This window comes from Crinia signifera, chromosome 2, assembly GCF_055691185.1.
Source record: "Crinia signifera chromosome 2, ASM5569118v1, whole genome shotgun sequence".
Classification (NCBI taxonomy): domain Eukaryota; kingdom Metazoa; phylum Chordata; class Amphibia; order Anura; family Myobatrachidae; genus Crinia; species Crinia signifera.
Window position 1 is genome coordinate 83,523,339 of NC_139218.1, and position 20,837 is coordinate 83,544,175.

The 20,837-nt window shown below is 40.8% G+C and overlaps 1 protein-coding gene across 9 annotated transcripts in view; it reads right to left on the reverse strand.

Annotated features, from left to right (window-relative positions):
- Positions 1–531: 531 nt before the first annotated feature.
- Positions 532–20,837, reverse strand: part of CDKL5 (cyclin dependent kinase like 5) — a 325,745-nt gene continuing 305,439 nt past the window's right edge. For 3 of the 9 annotated variants that reach the window (XM_083172507.1, XM_083172502.1, XM_083172503.1), the window contains 6 exons: positions 19,802–19,925; positions 12,205–12,301; positions 7,755–7,877; positions 5,667–5,786; positions 2,430–2,483; positions 532–1,759 (listed from right to left, as the gene is read on the reverse strand). In XM_083172507.1, coding sequence (XP_083028633.1) covers positions 1,376–1,759; positions 2,430–2,483; positions 5,667–5,786; positions 7,755–7,877; positions 12,205–12,301; positions 19,802–19,925 — 902 coding nt within the window. In that variant the 3' untranslated portion in view covers positions 532–1,375. The other 6 variants (XM_083172510.1, XM_083172508.1, XM_083172506.1 and 3 more) reach the window with 5 other exon arrangements.

Below are 20,837 nucleotides of genomic sequence, written 5' to 3' on the forward strand. Positions count from 1 at the left end.
AGTCAGCTTGAAGCAAATCAACGCTTCATTCACGATGGAATTTCGTCAGGATACAACGTGAATGAAACGTTGATTTGCTTCAAGCTGACTGACTGATATTGTCTTATTTGCTACGAGTGCCGCACATTGTGTTTTATACTATATATATATATATATATATATATATATATATATATATAAATATACATACAAATAATATAGATTTATTTTGAGCTTAAAATTCAGAAGGGAAGGTATCCAATATCTTTAATCTTTGGCCTGGCATCCTACAGAATTAGAATGGGAGGAGGCACCAGCTTGTTGGGTGTCTGTCATTGCTGGTGCGATTAGCTTTGTGAGAGGAGGAGGAAGGAATACAGTACATTGCAGTTATTTTCCTATCAGAGGAACTCTGGTATGTGCACAGCAGCCACACAATAGAACCGCACAATACAGTAACACTGTTTCTTTTGTCACAGTTTGTGTAACATATAAACCACACATGGTATTGTAGTCAGACAGGATCCACAGTATTGCAGGCACACTGACACCTATAGTTTCACTCCCTTTTATTAGAAGTACATTAATACTGCACAAATGTATAAAAATATGGCAGAGTTGTCATCATAACAATACTTTTTTTTTAATCTATATGCTTATAATTATAAAAATGACAGTAATTTAACATATAAACAAAGTACACACAAACCTTTGTGTGCAGATTATATATCTATATGTGTGTGTATATGTATGTATGTATATATATATATATCTATATATATATACACATATATAATACTTTAAATGCAATATATAAATGTTATACTGCACATTTTCATATAAACTACTTCAGCTGTTGTACGGTTTCACAATGTTTATAACAGCTTAAAATAACTTGACAAAATGATATGACCTTATGATAATAGTTCATCTTAAATAAATATTATAAAAAATATCAAATATGGAAGTGTTATTTCCTTAAAAATATTTGAATCTGGATAAACCCACTTTATATCATTCAGGTGTAAAATAATATTTTATTCCCTGGTTAAGGCTATTTATTTCTGTTATACAAATATATGGGTGCCAGCCAGGGAAAATAAGAGTTTTTTGTTTCTTTTTATCTTGTGTAATTGGGGAACTCCCGTAGATGTTTTCACAATATATTTTATTGCACATTCTAATGTTACAAGGAAACTGGTAGCGGGTAACCAAACAATCAACAAAAATATTTGTGGGTGGGTTTGCGGCACAGTGTAACCTCACACAAGCATATTGCACATATTAATATAACTATAGGTACTTGCTTTATATCTCTTCAAAGCTCCTTCACCAATTTACCATTCACCCAGTATTCGCTTTCATATATACTTTGCCATTTCCACACAGTAGTCAACTAAAGAGCTGTCTCTTTTAAGTCATTTAAATTTGGCAATCGGTTTCTTTTTGTCCGGTTAAAAGGCAGCCCGTTCTGTCCAGGTTTTGAGGCCATCTGGTCAGGGAAAGGAGGTCCATCATTAGTTCCTCTATTAACTGGGGAGACGTGCCACAACTTATCTGGCTGTCCAGGGATCTGAAGCCCCTGTCGGCTTTTTGGCTGCGGCTCTTGACGATGCACAGAGCTGGAAGGCTGGCCCATTGGGTGTATTCTGGCCTCCGCAAAGGATGGCGTTTTCGGTGGCTGGTTTGGTAAAGGATGGAAACGTGGATCTGATGGTACCGAGTGGTTTGAGGAAGATGAGGGGTGTAAGAGCCTCCAAAGGGACTTTAAAGGTTGGCTCTACAAAGTAAGAGAGTACAAACACTTTAGGCAATAACTGGAATGATATGAAAACAAACTCTTATCTTATTGAGATATGGGATTTCAATACAAGTTTATAAAATAAGGAGACAAAATGGAAATATCTGCTTTTCAGCATTAATCTCAAGCATGCAGAGATGGGTCACAGATCCAAATATGTGTGAGGTCCTGAATGATTCTTTCTGGTAAGAAACTTTATTTACTTTGCTCCTTAACAAGTAATACTAGGCAGTGCGTGCTGCAAAACATCATCGTGCTAAACTGAATCTGTCCCCTAGGGGTGCATTGAAGTGATAAAGTAGCCAATGATAATGCATCACTCAACCAGCTCCTAATTATCAAGTAACAGGCGGTGTTTGCAAAATGACAGTTAGGACCTTACTGTTTGGTTCCTTATCACAAACCACTGTATCACTTCACCAGGCTTAATAGACCTGCCCCCTAGTCTCTTAACTGTTTCACAATTTCCGTGGGGTAGATTCTGTTCTTAGCATTGTTGGGTCAGAATGTGCAGTATATCAACTTTCCTAATTTAATTACGTCCTACAGGAACTATGAAAGTTCTCCTAAACAATTAGTAAGAGGAGAAATGCCAAGTACAGGGTGGGGAAAGAGAGAAATAATTGTAAAATAAGTTATCATATTGTACCATGATGTGCGCAAAAGACCCATATTGTCCAGTTTCTGGGTCCAGATGCAGTCCCTGTAATATACCATTCATATAAATAACATCGTTAAAATATTACATGTTCTTGGGTACTTGTGTATTATCACGGCGCCCAGGTTTCTTATGTACGGCACCTTAGGAAAATCGCATCGCATGGGCCATTTTAAGGGCCGTGCGAAGCTATGTGATTTTCCTATGTAATTTAATCACTGCTCTCTTAGCCCCGGGGGATCGCATGCAATTGTATAGGGTGTGCAATGCTATTACATTAGCTACAGTATACAATAATATCATTGTATGACATACAATAATATCATTGTATGACATACAATGAGGTTTTAGCCCCCACTATCCATGCCAACCCGAAGCGTGGCAAGCGCAGCGAGCCCAGCGAGGGACCTTTTCATACCCCCACTTTCCATGTCGGCGTTGGAGTTGATTTTATATAATGTGGTGAGTGCAGCGAGCCACCGAGCCCGAAGCGTGGCGAGCGCAGTGTGCCCCGCGAGAGTACGCGGAATACATATCAAGTAATCCGTGTCCCCTCGCGGGGCACGCTACGCTCGCCACGCTTCGGTGGCTCTCTGCACTCACCACACTATTTCAAATCAACTCCACGCCGACGTGGATAGTGAGGGTATGAAAAGGTCGGAGAACGCGTTCCACCGCCGCTCGCCATACAATGATATTATTGTATAGCTAATGTTATGGCATTGCACACCTTATAAAATTTGCGGGAGGTGCGATGCGATCACCCGGGGCTAAGAGAGCAGTGAATAAATTACATAGGAAAATCGCATCGCACCGCACCGCACGGTCCTTAAAATGGCCCATGCGATGCGATTTTCCTACGCAGAATAGCCCACTAATCAAATTGCTTAGTGGGCGCCATGATAATACACAAGTACCTGTTCCTGAAAACTATCCAAAGATTTAATTTCAGTTGCTGAATTTGATAAGCCACAGGCAATAAGTACAAGAACACAAATATATCTGATCTTTCATGCTGACGATAAAATATCATGCCAGAACTTACCATGAAAACCATGCTGACAGCATACCAGTCATTAAATAAAAGCCTAGTATCTACGTCCTATATGGAGATGCACCAAAAGCTCTTGCATAGATCCTACTTTACCCCCAAACTTCCTTACGGGAGGAGCCCCCAATGCTAACTTCTACAAATGCAGTAGCCCCGACGCGGACCTGGTACATTGCATGATGTCCTGTACCGTCTCACACGCACGCGTGTCTCAGTTTCCTGTTGGCGGGGGGATGGGAACCCTGTCCGTCTCCACTTCAGGGAGACGGATAGGGTTAAGGGGGGGGGGGGCGGCAAGGGGGGGGGGACCCGGGGCAACCCTCGGCGAGGCGGCGGAGACCGCCCCATTGTAAGGCGACGTGCGTGCATCTCGTGCACGCGCGTCCCCTTGCGCCGGGGGATGGCGGATGGCGAATCTTCCACCATCCCCTGAAAAGATTAGATCTGCTCCATCTGTAGATTTCCAAATCTTGGGTGTTTTGGGGACGATATTCCTCCTCTACTGCTTGTTAAATCGGCAGTAACTATTAAAAAAACTATATTGTCAGAATGGATCTCCTTCATGTCTTTGGCTTCCCCTAGAATTTCTCACCTGTCTCTATTTTATATATACATATATATATATATATATATATATATATATATATATATATATCAATCATAAAAAAGAACTATATATTGCGCTAAAGTTTATTTTGTCTAAAATGTACTGACATTGTAAAATGTACTGACCTGATAAAGATTCAGAACTTCAACATTAAGACTTATACTTTACACACTCCTTGATTGGCGGACTAACACAATTAAAAACTCCCTTGCAACTCATTAAGGTACTAACTAATAACTTACACACTTCTAGATGGGAGATTAACACCCTACAGTTGTACAAATTGTATCCATTCTAGATGTATTATATGTTTTTAATGTAATATTAAGTAAACAACTGTTATGATAACAGCTTATGGTATATCATTTCTTGGGTATCTATGTGGAAAAAAATGTGGTCTATTCAATTAAAACAACAATACATGGGTTTAATATAAAATAGTTAACATTTAAGGCGCTCCCCTTATTGTTCAAGTTCTTGTAGTCACATGCAAAGCGTGCACCTGATTGGCATTAGGTGTGTTAAGTTGTGTTAAGGCATGTGACACTGTGGTCTGCATAGAGTTTTGTACAATGTACATGAGCATCTTTCAGATGAATTTTGACTTGAGAGTTGCTCTTGGGAAGATTAATTAGGGATTAAGCACAGTAAGGGGATAAAGATAAGTCAACCACAGCCCCTGGTGATGCGTCCCTATTGACCTAATTGTTTCTGAAAGGAAGTACAGTACATTTATCTCAGGCCTGTGGCAGGTTTCATGTTGACTAAGATGGCAGCAGAAATTTTGTGAAAGACATATTAATACACATAAGATATATATAAGAGTACAACCTCAAATTTTACATAAGTGTCTACAGTCATACAGTCATCTTCTGCATTGCATTATCTGCTAGAATTAACATCACTCCATCAGTGAGATACCTGGGTTTCTGACATAAGCATTACTACTAAAATAAGCTTTCAGTATCTGCTTATGTGAGTGCTGCCAAAGACGGTTGGGATTGGAGATTACTAACATGCTTCCATTTCCTCTCAGTGAAAGGCGGATACGGGAAATTGGGCTGCAGATATATGAAGACCATAGCTTGGTGTAGACTTTACGATCGCAATGAAAAGTCTACAAATAGGTATGGTATGGGGCAGTACGGATGGTGCAACGGTTAACATGGTATAGGGCAGTACGGATGGTGTAATGGTTAGCATGGTATGGGGCAGTATGGATGGTGTAATGGTTAGTATTACTGCCTCACAGCACTGAGGTCATGTGTTTGATTCTCACCATGGCCCTAACTGTGCGCAGTTTGTATATTCCCGCCGTACTTGCGTGGGTTTCCTCCAGACAATCCAAAAATATACTGGCAGGTTAATTGGCTCCCAACAAAATTACCCCTAGAATGCCTGTGTGTGCGTGTACATGTGGTAGTGAATATAGATTTGTAAGCTCCACTGGAGCAGGGACTGATGTGAATATATTCAAATATTGTCTGTAAAGAGCTGCGGAATATGTGTGCGCTATATAAGAAACGGTTAATAAATAATAAATAAAAATAACTAATAATATTAAACTTACATGTGAGTGAATTTCCGCCATCTTGTCTGGACGCCATTCTTTGTGTCGGCTGCTTTTGTGGCTGGATGAGTGGACGCCTTTCTGTATAGTCAGATGATCCGGACCATCAGTATTAGGCATCTACAGTACGTCACAATGATAACCAGAATTTGAATAAGAACATAAACTAATGTAAAAGTAGCAGTGTCATTTTTGAGCCTTTGGATCATTTAAACACTTGTTGCATTGATGTATAGTTGATGGACGGTAGCTTACTATTAGCTATTCATATTCTGCAATTATCACACAATAATAAAAGTAATAATTGCTTTCAGTGTTGTTTACGGGCAGATCCACAGGACGCTGCATAGCTCTGGAGTACACAGAACAATGTTATACGTTTATCATTCTTGTTTTTTGAGATTTTGCTGAAAATGCTAATGAAAATGTATAGCTTTATGGTGAATTACTTTCTATGCAATTCTATACATAATTGTTGTTTTGTATTGCATGTTATCACATCATTGCGGAAACATTGGTGGATTTAGATCCAAGAGAAGCCAACAAATGACACTAATGTGGGAGGACAACATTAACAATTATCTGAAAGAATTAAAAAGATATTCCCTTTCTAAGCAGATTTCAGCCAACATATGGGACATATTTTGAAAAATAATGTTACTTTCCAATGCATGACATGCAGACTTGTCCCATCCCCAAAGCATTTACATGCTGTTAGTTCTGAGCAGAGGAGAGAGTGATTAAGAAGGAGATGTATACTTTTTTATGGGGAATATAAAAAATGTATGATGTAAACAAAACTTGAAACTTGTACTCGGAAAACGTATCGGAAAATAATGTGTTTTTGTATCGTGTTCTAAATAGCAAATTGTAACTGTTGGTGGTTACACGCTAAAAAAATGGTGATCCTTCCTACATCAGGACTATATGATGTATTGATATATACCATTTCTGCATATGTATTATATGATCCATCACACAGTCACATAGATATAATGTTGCATGATTAATGTATGTTCTGCATTGTACGTTGCACTGTCCCATCTGATGTGCAGCATATGAATTGGTTCTATACGTTATAAGACATTAGACAATCAATTGCGGATTGCAAGATCAATATATCGCACTCAGAAGTAGAGTTACATATAACTGACACTCACACAGGTTTTTTTTTTAAATACTACTGGATGGAATAATTCATATTATTATTATTTTTTTTCACAGTATGTTTTATTATGGGTAAAACTTCATGGATGTTTGCTATTTTTGTAAGATGGCAATTATATTTCATTTATATTGTGTAAACTCTTTTTGTACAATGAAAAATAATGAACTGGTCACCACTGACAACAAAAGAGAGTGTTAACATATATGCTAAATGCATGTGTACTGCAGCATGTCTGTAGTGTATCTCAGTGTATTTCAGTGTTGCCGACTTATAAATGCTCCTCTCCGGGAGAAGCCCGGAGAGGAGACTTTCCTTACCCGATCGGGGGCGGGGCTTGACTGTGACGTCATTAAGCCCCGCCCTTATTACGGGAAACAGGAAAAATGACTGATCTTCATGGAGGGGGCAGGGCTAAAATGACGCGATTGTGCCATTTTAGCCCCGCCCCCTCCTCTGAGACCCACGGATTGCGGCATTTACATGCCGCGATTCGGGGGGCTCAGGGGGGTCCCCCAGATTCCGGGAGGGTTGCCCACCCTTCCGGGGGGCCGGGAGGAGGACCCGATTTTCGGGAGACTCCCGGGAATTCCGGGAGGGTCGGCAACCCTGGTGTATTTCAGTGTGCAATGTGCCTGCAGTGTGTTATGACTGGGAAGCAGAACTAGGCCGCCAATTGTGGCTAAGCCATGAGTGAGGTGGGTGAGGTGAGTGAGGTGGGTGAGGTGAGTGAGGTGGGTGAGGTGTTTATTTTGATAATAACATCTTGCTCCATCTGGTTCTGTGAAGGTTCTATTATACCGAGGCAAGAAAGGGATGCTGGAAATAAAAGAAACCCTTATGACAGCCCAAATCCATGCTGCTTGTATGTGATGGGAGAGGTATTAATGTTTTATTGCCAGTTTATTTAAAGAAAATTATACCATTGGAAGACTGACTACAGGCGGCTTTTTCAAAGAAGAACTATGCTTTATATTGTTCTTTGAACTAAAAAGTGGAAAGAGGCTTTTCCTGATGATCGGTTTCTCAGAGTCTGTGGGTTCTGTCTGTAATATAAGATACAAATACACTAATTGCACAGATACAACCATAGTATTGATGCCTAGTACTTTATTAGGTGAAGATGACATCCACTGCATCTCATGACTTAAAGAGTTAAAAGCGATGTCCACCCAGAGTAAATACGTAACTAGCCCTCTTGGCAAGGAATTCCCTTGGATATAAGGGGTTAAGGTGCCCTACACTGTGAAGGCACCCCATTCCCTCTTCACCTCACAGAGCAGTGATTTATGTGGTGAGTTGAGTGACTGCACATAGAACATCTTAAGGTCCATACACACTGGGCGATTTTGCCCATTGTTTACAAATAACTGATGGGGAAAATCGCTGGGCCAATGCAAACACACCCGTTTTGCAGATTTTCCCCCGGGCTGGATGACTTTCCATAGCAGGACGCTATGGAAATCCGTCTTCTCGCTCGATCATCTGCTGGTAATACCAAGGGGCCTCAGACGCACGGCCATGCTGGCACCGTGAAACTACACAAGTACCGGGCTTTTAGTTAATGATCTTCTGTTAATGCAGTCAGCAGGGTTCATATAGCAGAGTGGGGACTCCATAGCTGGGGCCAGATGTATCAAGCTTCAAAAAGTAATAAAGTGGCGAGTGATAAACCCCCAGCCAATCAGCTCCTACCTGTAATTTTTTAAACCCAGGCTGTTACATAGCAGGTAGGATCTGATTAGCTGGCTGTTTATCACTCTCCATTTTATCACCCTTTTGAAGCTTAGTGCATCTGGCCCCTGGTCTGTTATGGTTATTATTATGCCCTTGTTTCTCAGAGCAAAATTATGATTTGTTATACAGGAGTTAGATGGGTCCAGACAGATTTACCATTAGATATTTATTTAGATAGACATCTCCTTTAACTGCTACCACTACATTAGATGGATTATATTTTACTTTGCATCCCACAATAGGTTTAACAATAATTGCAAACACGGCTGTTGGCTCCTAAAAGGGGTTTCACACTTTCCACTTGATTTTCCCAATACGTTTTGAAATACTGTACGTTAGTGGGGCCCATCCCCTGGGATCCCACCACCATTTCCTAGCACTCACCTATAAACAGCCCTCTGCTGCTCACCTTCAGGGGTCTATGGAGCAATAGCTATGAAACACGAAAGCTTTAAATGAAAGCCAGGAGTGGAATCGCCATCTAAGTTCCATTTTACGGACAGAAGGTGATATATTGAAAATCAAGTGTATAAAATGGAGAGCCCTTTTAAGCAGATCTCGCATATAAACTGGTTTTATTACTTTCCTTTAAAAATACAGTTAATTACCTTGAAACCATGTATTCTAAAAGTCATTATCTCCTTATGTAGGGAAAAAGTATACAGAGAGACAGTCACTATACTACAAAGATACAGGCTCTCAGGTTGTCATGTGATGGCAGAGTGAGAAAAGGGATGTTACAGTGAAAATAGAGCTCAGAGGTACATTCTAAAGCCTTTCTGCTCACTGAATCATATGTCATATGACTATGGAAATTCTGCAGAATTGCAATTCATTACTAACAGCTTGAGGGGACAAACCAAATAAAAGTTAGTTACCAAGGTGCTAATAAATAAGCCTACCACAGTGATTTATGTAAAAAGAAATATATATACATTTTTTTAACGGTTTGCTGAGATGCCAAGTTGCCAAACACTAGGATCCAGTGGACTTTAAATATAATAATACAGTGTAACAATCTCTTGAATGAATTTGAATGAACAACTTGCAAATGATAGAGATGCACCATCAAAGAATGGATCAATAATGCAAACTCTGTGTTCTGCCCAGTCTTAATAAAAGAAGCATACAAATGTCCTGCTACACATAATACTTACGGTACTGTAATCCCCTCCCACATAATTAACCTAAGAAATGAATGTGGCTAATTTGAGATGCAAGCTAATTGATATTCTGAAGAACTGGTGTGCACCTGCAGCCATACACACTCTTAAAATTTGAGCTAAAAGTAGGTAAAATGTGAAAAGTGAGCTACTTCGAGCTCAAAATCGCCTAATGTGTATGGGCATTAAGTGCCAGCAAAACGGACGGAGACAGGCCCATACTTCTGGCTGGGCAATGTAACCCTTTTTGTATGACAATGCCAGGCACAGGAATCGATAGCTGCGCATATATAGTAATAAGGAGCACTAAAAATATAGTAGGGCAGTGGGGATTCCTTTATCCAGGATAGCCAGCGCTATTTATTGTGTTTCCCCTGGTCAAAAAAACATTGGCCAAAATAGCACAAAAAAACTTTTTATGCAGTCAATTTTATCAATTGAAGTGTATATTTAACACCTGTATGAATACAGTAATCATACCTAGCACCAATAGAATAGGAAAAGGCCTCTTGTTACCAGCAGAAGGAGTAATTGGAAAGATAAGGGAGCATTCAATCCTTTTTTTTTCGGCTGTCGGACATTTCTGAAAGGCGGAAATATCGCCATACCACCCAAGGAGTATGCATCGTTCTCACAAACAGACTCTGGCTCATTGATATCAATTTTTCTATTCAACGGGTCTAAAGCATACACATTAAACATTATTTTAAACGATATACATGATAACATCCCTTAATATTTTGCATATCCTCTAGTGTGTACGCATAATATCGTTAATGATGCGCGCTGCCATAGCTCAATCTTTGGATATTGTTAATGACAGCATACTACTGGATGTGGCCTTAAAAAATATTTTAAGATATCTTTTGTAAAATCCTTCAGTTTTTACAAAAGATATCGTTCGTCCTGGAGTCTGGATGTCCAGGGAGTTCAATGGAAATCATGAGCAACATTGTATTGTTTAATGTCACCTAGTGTGCACCCAGATAAAGTATGATTATATTCTAGTACTCCCCATGTCTATATATCAGAACAGTACTTTAAAAAGAAACTGGACTTTTATTTAATGAAAGGGTGGTTCTAAAGTGATAAGAGACTCAACATAATATAACATTTACACTTAGGAACAGTGAACTTTCTTAAACTGGTTGCAGATACAGTAGGTATGTGTACATCACTCATTGTTTATAGTCATTCTATTTTATAATATTATCATATATATATATATATATATATATATATATATATATATATATATAAAATTAGATTCATGAAATACCTAATTATTCGACACTAGGGGCCTGATTCTGGTTCACTTGCCAAAGCAAATTCTCTCTCTAATGGACAAAACCATGTGCACTGCAGGTGGGTCAGAGAGTGTGCAGAGAGAGTTAGCTTTGGGTGAGTTATTTTGTTTCTGTGCAGGGTAAATACTGGCTGCTTTATTTTTACACTGCAATAAAGATATCAGTTTAAAGTACAAACCCCACACAAATCTAACTCTCTCTGTACATATTACATCTGCCCCCCATCCCCCTGTAGTGCACATGGTTTTGTCCATTTAACAGAGAATTTGCTTTTGCGAGTGAACCAGAATCAGGCCCTAGGTCATGCGTATTTCATCAATCCGGTCAATGGGATGTATTAGACCTTTTCTGGGGTGGGTCGCCCATAGACTTCACAGGGAAGGCCCCCGATAGGCTGACATATCCCAAGGCCACTTATGTGTGTTGATTTGTGGCCCATGACAGACAGCCCACACTGTTATTCCATCTCTGCACTACAGCAACGCTGACATACAGTGATGCTGACATAGCTACAGTATTTAATACCTCTGGTACTACCAATCAGGGCTTAACGTGTACATGGTACTATTTGGCTGCAATAAGAGCATCCTCCATATCATTGAGGTCAATTGCTGTGTTTGTGAATTATTTTTTACTATTAAAATTATAGCTTAGAAATAATACAGAGATTATATGAATAATACAAAGATATCATTTATAAGTTATAAATATTTTTTGTTTTATTTTAATCATTTTTATAGTCAAATCTCTGGGGTGTACTGAAGTATGACAGGAGAGACTGTGCCTACCCTGCTTGCACATCACTGCTCCATTTACAAGCAGAGAATTATGGAGTCCGAGCCCAAGGGAAGGGAGATAAATGATTTTGCTTAGTAAATAGCTTTGTACTCAGCATTGCTGAACAGTGGAATCAGGGCTGTGGTGGCTGGGGCGAGGAGGCAGCATTGCTGAACAGTGGAATCAGGGCTGTGGTGGCTGGGGCGAGGAGGCACAAATTACAACTATGAATAGAACAGTTTCTAACAAAACCCCTTATGGGAAATGAACAACTAAATAATGTCCAATCCTTTGCTAACACCTGATGCGCTCTAGGCTGCAGACAGTTCTCCACGGCCACTATAATATAACAAATATGATACAATACCGAAATAACATCTGAAACTTACAGCTTGGGATTTCTTCTTTTTCTTTTTTATGACTCGGAAAAAACTTTGCTTTTCTTTGTCTTTAATTTGTTCTGAATGGCTTTTTTCTGCTCCTTTCCTGTAGGGGAAAAACAAAATATAATGCAAAATTGTAAATGTCAATTCTATGTTTACCTATTTCCTAACCTACGTCCAGTCTATAACAGCAGCAGGGTATATGTTCTTATGGACGTCCTCCAGTGATACACTAATAGATATGGACAGCGTAACCAGTATGCACATTACTAACATGAAACACCAGGGGGACCTCGGATGCAGCATTTTGTATATGTCTGGTATTTCAGCTGACTGCACTTCTCAGTCATAGTCAGCGCTATGTTTCAGCAGGAACTAGCAGGAACTCACTTCCTGAACCTTTCATTAAATATGACATCATCAGGAGCCCGGTTCCTGAACCTGTCCTGGGCCAAAACGTACTTTCCATATATATATAATAATTTTTATTTTTATGCTCCTTTTGAGTGCCTTCTTTTCTGAATTTTATATATGTGAAGGAATTGTGTCCTGATGAAGGGGGTTACACCACAAAAGCTTGACTGATATATAATACAATTAGATAACAACAGTTCTTTGTCCAAGTAACAAAGTAAGTCGGCACTCCACGGTGGTAAAAAAAGTATATATTCAATACAAAGTAAGATACATTACAAAAGTGCTCCAGCGTCATCAACATTTCATGGCCATCCAGGCCATTTCGTCAGGATGTGGGCTGCTAGGTAAGGTGTGCAGGTGCAAAGACAGTGTAGTGTAGGTGCAGTCTTACATGACTTAAATAGTGTCTGACCAAGGCGTGGGACGGAGCAGCGGATGCCACGCACCTCTGGGGTCCTCAGACACTATTTAAGTCAGGTAAGACTGCACCTACAATACACTGTCCCTGCACCTGCACACCTTACATATATATATATATATATATATATATTTTTTTTTTTTTTTTCTATCTATATTTCGATATAGGTTATTGTAAATATCTCCTGAACCTATTTTTCCAGAAAAATAGTACTGGTCGTCATAGTATTCATCCGATCAGTATTCTGAGGGCTGATAACATGATGGTATAGCTGACCACAACTACCATTCGCCTAGATGAGGCACAGCCTGAGGAATTCAAGCTGTATATAGATGTAGACAAAGGAAGTAAAACATGGTGGAAATCTTGAAAGAAGCAGCAAAAAAAAAAAAAACAACCCACATGAATTCATTAATTAAGCTGCATACACACAGTGCAATTTTGGCTATGGACGATTTGGACTATGCGATTTCCCTATTTCTGGACTCCCCGGAGCCCAGAACCATACAATCTTGACTATATTTACTTGAGATTTTGACTATATTTTTGTGCGATTTTCAATGTATGCACTTTTGATTATACTAGAACAGGGTTGCCGACCCTCCCGGAATTCCCGGGAGTCTCCCGAAAATTGGGTCCCCCTCCCGGCCCCCCGGAAATGTGGGCAACCCTCCCGGAATCTGGGGGACCCCCCTGAACCCCCCGAATGTAAATACCGCAATCCGCGGGTCTCAGAGGAGGGGGCGGAGCTAAAATGGCACAATCGCGTCATTTTAGCCCCGCCCCCTCCATGGATATCAGTAATTTCTACTATTTCCCGTAGTGGGGGCGGGGCTTAATTACGTCACCATCAAGCCCCGCCCCCCGATCGGGTAAGGAAAGTCTCCTCTCCGGGCTTCTCCCGGAGAGGAGCATTAAAAAGTCGGCAACCCTGTACTAGAACACTAGACTATATACAATATAGTAAAAATGTACTTTCCTGCACAGTCTATTTTTTGTTGCGATGCAGATCCCTCAGGGGCACGCATCGCCATTATAAGCTGGTAGACACACACACACACACACTGGTAGAAAGATGGACGTTCAGATGGGATGTTGCTATGGGCAACCAATCAGATAATAGATAGTATATGACTAGTTGCCCATAGCAACATCCCATGTGAACTAGAACTCCCATCTTAGTAAACTTTCTCGATTTGTGCTAACTTTTCTTCCTATTTTGATTATAAATTCAAAATTGAAAGCTCAAATTGCACCGTGTGTAGTTACTCGCCGGGCTGTTGCGGGGAGCGAGGGCGTTGCCATGAAAACGCTGGGCGTTCCCATGGGAACGCAGACGGGCCAATGTCTGCTGGCAGACACTGAACAAAATAAAAGTCAGTTAAGGCTGATTTCCGAAGGAAGGAGAAATCATTCGATGGTCAGCAACCATCGAATGATTTTTCCTGCTAGTCGATGAATGCATTAACAAACACATCCCCACTCATGGTATCGAGGGTATTCGGTGATGATGGGGTGGTATTTCAGTGCTCGGTAAGCATTGATTTTCGCTGCTTACCGAGCCAACATGAATTACCCTTTAGTGTGAAAGATTTATTTCTATTGTCATTAGAGACTAGGTGGTGAATTTACGGAGATGGGAGTTTTATTCAAAATGGGATGTTGCCCATGGCAACCAATCATATTTTATCTATTATCTTGTAAAAGGTGCTAAATAAAGAAGTAGAATCTGATTGGTTGCTATGGGCAACAACCCATCTTCAATAGAAAGAAATATAATCAAACTAACCAAAACAATTCCTTTGCCAACAGTAAGCAGCAGTAAATAACATAATGGTAGCAGCATTTTCACTGCCTGACGTAGGAGGTATGGCTATTTGAAAATTATTATTATTATTGTGCTTTATTTAAAACAGCAACATATTACCATATAGGCCAACATTGGCTGAGGCTAATTCGGAATGGTCTGAAATTAGAACTATCCCACTAAAACCAGGCTTGGAGATCTGTGAAGTTTAGTGCGCCCTCTTCCTTCACAGCAGGTTTGCTTGGCGACTTACCTCCTCTCACACAATGAGCGTTTAGTTTCACATACATGATAGAGTTGGGCAATAGGGTATCAAGCATTGTTGAGTGAATTGGGCATTTGGCCCAGTGGGTGAAGGGTTCAATAGTGTTCCTTCTAGAAACAGTACCGGACAGGGCACTGCTGCATGGGGGCAGCGTAAGGGGGGATCACCAGGCCAGCCAATGTCACTGTTGTGGGCAGTCCAGGGCTGCCAACGTCACAAAAGGGGCATGCCCGGGCCGCGCCGTCACTAAAGGGGGCGGGCCCGGCCCTTCCGAAGCCTTTGCACTGCCGGGGAAGCACCGGGTATCACCATCTACGCAGGTGCTGGGCTTCCCCATGCACACCGGCGGGGCCAGAGGCAGGCTCTTTTAGTGGGACACTGCTAGAGGGGCAGGGCGCATTTTGCCCTTTAAAAACCGGGGAGGGTGCATCGCCCCACTAAAACAGCCTAGCGGGAACATTAGTTCAAGATGCGGTGCTGGCATTTAAACACTGCAGCAACAGCAATTCACACCAAGTACAACACGTTGGCATTATTAATCAGTTGAAGTGCGCTATTTTGCTGACATTATAAAATTATTTTGATTCATCTAGTACTTTATATAAGGGCTTTTTAAATGATCAGTGATCAGGCTTTCATTCATTTGCATAAAAAGCAATGCAAATATGTTTTTGATTAAATTATATGTTTGATTAAATGATCACATAATGGGATTATGGATGTGTGTATGGTTTGTGTTATCTAAGGCCTTATTATACTGTGCGTGCATGTGAATGCCTTGATCCGCAGCAAGTGTTCGTTCCGAGCAGTGAAAAATATTGGCGCCAGTTGTTGAGAATACACAATGTGACAAGATTTGTGTGACATCCATATGCACTTGCATCCAACTCATAATCACTAGGCATAACTAAGTATATGTGCCTAAAGCACACGTTTGTATGTTTTCCAATTTAAATATTTTTGTGGCCCAGTTTTTGCTACAGCACTCCATATCTTATATATCATAATGAATGTAATTCATTATTTCTGCAAATAAATGATGTAAATATATGATAATGGATTGAATGGGCAAACTGGCAGCCCCTGAGCGGCTTTCCCGGCGATGTTGCGGGAGCGCGCAGCAGCGCTCACCGCTCATCGCTGGGCCATACACACTGGGCGGCTTTGAGCTGAGATTTGTATAATTCCACCATTGAATGTAGTGCATTTGCCTGGTTATTATATATATATATATATATATATATATATATATATATAGCAGAAAGTCCGGTTTTTAGGCCAGAGAGGGCACTCACCACCACAGCAGGTAAAAATTGCTTTTTTAATAAAGGATTGTAGACAGGCATGGTCAACGTTTCAACCCCGGAGGGCTGTTTTCAAGACAGCTACAGAAGATCAGTGTGTCACCACAGCAAACCAGGCCTGCTTGTGCCTTCCCACAGGGCATAAAGCCAAACGATAGACTAGGAATAAATAGGCGGCACGCGAAGACTTGTGAGAAAATGCAAACGGTGTATTAAATCACGATCAACGTTTCCTGATGAAGGGGAAACTCTCCCCAAAACGTTGATCGTGATTTAATACACCGTTTGCATTTTTTCACAAGTCTTCGAGTGCCGCCTATTTATTCCTAGTCTATACATATATATATATATATATATATATATATATATATATTGTTGGAGATTTGTATAATTCCACCATTAAGCGATTTAACAACATGACTCTCCCTTTCTCTTACAATCAGTGGAGTTTCAGAAATGATAGTGTGTTCAATTATTCACAGCATTAACTCAGCAGCTATGGCAGGAATCCCAGGAGTAATGACTGCTAGGAGTCACAGCCAGTGACCTCATTCTGAAGCTTCCTTTCCTGACATGGGAAAACACACTTATTATCTTAGCTCCACTTGTTTAAAATCATCAGGCAAGTGCTGTGTATGTACCAAGGCTGCAATAAATAATAAAGCAGAGAGGAAATGCAGGCAAGGCACCTACCTTTTACAGTATATCTCAGTCTCTGCGGGGCGCTACTGATGTGATGACGTGGTTTTGTAGGTTGGATGTTAGTGGAGCAGAGTGAAAGTTTGAGCACATTTTAGAACACTGCTCGCCTCTATCCCCCAGCCCTGAAAAGCACTACGGGATCAGAGACCCATGCTCTACAATAAGAGAAACTTTATAAGAGGGGGGAACTTGCACTGAATATCTCTAGAACTGATCCATATCTGCAGGGCAGAATCATTTATCTGCTTTTTTAGGGATTATCTGTGCTGTTTGCTATTTATATTGTACAAGTAATGTCAGCGACGGCTGTGAGCGCACGAGCAGAGTAACACGTAATCTGTTGGGCACTATCAAGTGGCCGCCGGCACACAACAAATTTGAGGTGAGGAGCAGCGTCAGGCATTTATTATGAAGGACTTTGTTGGGAAGGGGCATGGCTTTGTGGCATTGCCGTGATTGCGCCCAGTTTTTGCCACTGTAGGGGCATGACCAGCTTTATTGATTATTTTTACTTTACTTATTTTGTTAGCTGATCACTGTGTAAACAAAATAAAAAAAATACTCACCTCCCCAGGACCTGATGACCGGTGCTCTGGTGAACCCTGGTGGTCTACGTGGCTCCCTGCTGTTCTGTGACCCCCAACTGCTGCAAATCGGCAGCTCACTTTACCGCACCGGGGGTCACAGAAGGAAAAGCCCTAAAGACAGGTAACAGTGCAGGATCAGATCCCCAGGTGGTATGACCAGTGGTAGTGGGGAGGCACAGGGGGAGGGATGTGCCAGATGCAGCGGTAGCGGTGATGGCAACAGCGGAGGCACATGCACAATATCAGGGTATTTTTTGGGAAAAGACCCATCACAGGGACATAGCTTTATCGCAAGCTCTGTCCCTGCATGCAATAATTGATACAGCCATGCAATGTGGTCAAGCATTGCAAGTTTGGCTGAAATTATCACAGCACAGACGCATCTGCAGAGTCCACCGCTTGGTATTTTTCCAGTCCTGCATTATAGTGCCATGATCTGGATCTCCTACGCTGCAGGAACACTACCAGGCAGATTCAAATGCCAGCAGGTTAAAATGTTCAACCTCACCATTAGAAGTGGTGGAACTCAGATGCCCAGGCGTTTGTAAGGAAGGCGCGTGACGTCAGCTCTGGCCTTGCTCAGCCTGTTTCCATCGCAGCCGCTTAGTAAGTCCTGGACTGCACACAGTGGAATAATCATTAGATGGTGAATGGATTTGCTGCTAATCACCGACCGGCAGCCAGATGTATGCGCCCCTTAAAATTACATAAATTATGTACTAATAGGCTTATACAAATATATGGGATTTTTTTAAAATTAGAATTATAAATCTGATCAATCAAAACTTTTTCTACTGGATTTTGTTTATTAGGGATTATTATTAGTACATGAGAAGAGAGATCCTGTTTAGCATTCATATGATGCATTGGAATGATAAATAATGCTAATGTTTTTATGTAGTAAAACAACCTTCATCACTCACTGAAAATGAAGTGGATTTCCCAGAAGTACCTTCTACTGAATAGAATCATTTGTATTTTTTTCTAGGATCTGACGTAATAACCTTTTGCACCATTTCAGTTTAGCCCAAATGATGTAATAATTCTTTGTCTACTCAGCATCAACCTATGTTAAAAGCAGTGGTTCCCAAACGTTTTTGAATCACAGCACCTTAGGGGAAAATTATTTTTTCACAGAAGTCCAAAAATGTATTATTGAAGAATTTTAAGTTATCCGTAGGGACAGTAATGTCGTGAGGGACAAGTTTTACTTCTGTTTGTCTACATAGTTTATGACTGGCAGCCAACCGCTTTGACCATAAATAATTTGAATTGGCCCTGGACCACCAATTCAGTGCAGCCCTGCAGGGGTCCTGAGGCACCCCAGGGTGCCACGGGACACAGTTTGGGAACCACTGGTTTATAGCAGGGCTATGGCATACTGTAGGAAAACGTTTAGCCAAGATCGAGTTTGGTTCCCGTTATGTTAGGGATACAGCTATTCTCTTTGCAGGCAGCCTGAAAGTTCAGGACTCACAGACACTTTACACTTTTTGCACTTGATGAGACTGACTGACAACTCGGGTTTAAAAAATAATAATACAAATAAAGAATGTTTAGTTTTGACTAGAAAGAGCAGCAATAATATAAAACACAATGGGGATATGCATGAAAACTGGTGCAAAACATAGGGCCTTATTCTAGTTCACTCTTAGAGGCAAATTCCTTCTTAGCTGGACAAAACCATGTACACTGCAGGTGGGGCAGATGTAACATGTGCAGATAGAATTTGATTTGGGTGAGTTATTTTGTTTCTGTGCAGGGAAAATACTGACTGCTTTATTTCTACACTGCAATATAGATCTCACTTTGAAGAAAAACCCCACCCAAATCTAATTCTCGCTGCACATGTTACATCTGCCCCACCTGCAGTGCACATGGTTTTGTCCAGCTAAGAAGGAATTTGCCTCTTAGAGTGAACTAGAATAAGGCCCATAGCGTCCTTGATTTCCAGCAGTTTTAGAAATGACAGCTACCATCTGCTTGTTTGTTGTGGGTGATACCACAGAAATACGTTCACACTACTGGACATTGGTCGAGTTGCATTTACAGTTTTAAAAAATGACAAATAGTGAGAAATGATAAATGAATAGGCGTGCTCACCAGGGATCGAAAGTAGTTTGTCTCTTCGAGTGATTTGTTACTGCACTGCTGTCAGCTGGGTGTGAAGAACTGCGATTTGACACACTGTTTTCATGAAATGTTCCCTCTGGTCGAGGTGACGGAACTGAGCAGATAAAAATATAAGTATTTCAAGAGATCGCAAACAAGAAATAACTAAAAGCAACAATACAAGAATGAATAACAACACTGTATAAACAGGGCCGATGCAAGGCCTTTTGGCATCCTAGGCAAAACTTCAGTTTACTGGACCAACCACCCACACACCAACACTGACTATACAGAGCCTCAGGGGAAAGCGCTGAAGTGGCATTTTAGAAGTTCAATACAATACACACTGTTTGCATTGAGTTCAAAAAAGAAACCGGTCACATCACTTTCTAATGTGGTTTCAGTATTTCATCCATTCAGTATCCTTTCAAACTTGAAAATAAATTGGTTGCTATGAACCTCATTACTCGTCCTGCAACAGCAGATAGTTCAAAGCAGGTACTGTATTTCGATTTTCCTGGCATTCAACAAGGCTTAAATATCTAGGAGTACAGATGACACGAGACTTGTTCCAAATGTTCTCACCCACCTTCCCTCCCTTGTTGAAGACCATCTAGTCTGACTACAACAGGTGGCATTCATACACATATATCCTGGATAGGTAGGATCAATGTAGTGAAAATGAACTCCTTACTCAAAATACTACAGTATATCTTATGCAAACCCTCCCCATCCACATCCCCCCAGCATGGTTTAAAGCACTAGAACTCCTAATTTGCCCATTTGTTTGGGGTTGTTCTCCAAGTTTTTGGCAAGACATCTTACACTGCCACAAACACAAGGTCAGCCTTGTACTTGGTACGTTTCGGTGTCCATGTCGACACGATGCGAAGGGATGCGGTGCTATATTTTAGTGTTTATGTTGACTGTGTTGACATTCGGGCGCAAAAAAAAAAAGTTACATTTTTCAATGTCGACCTTACCCATGTCGACAGAATGACCATGTCGACCTAATGACCCTGTCGAC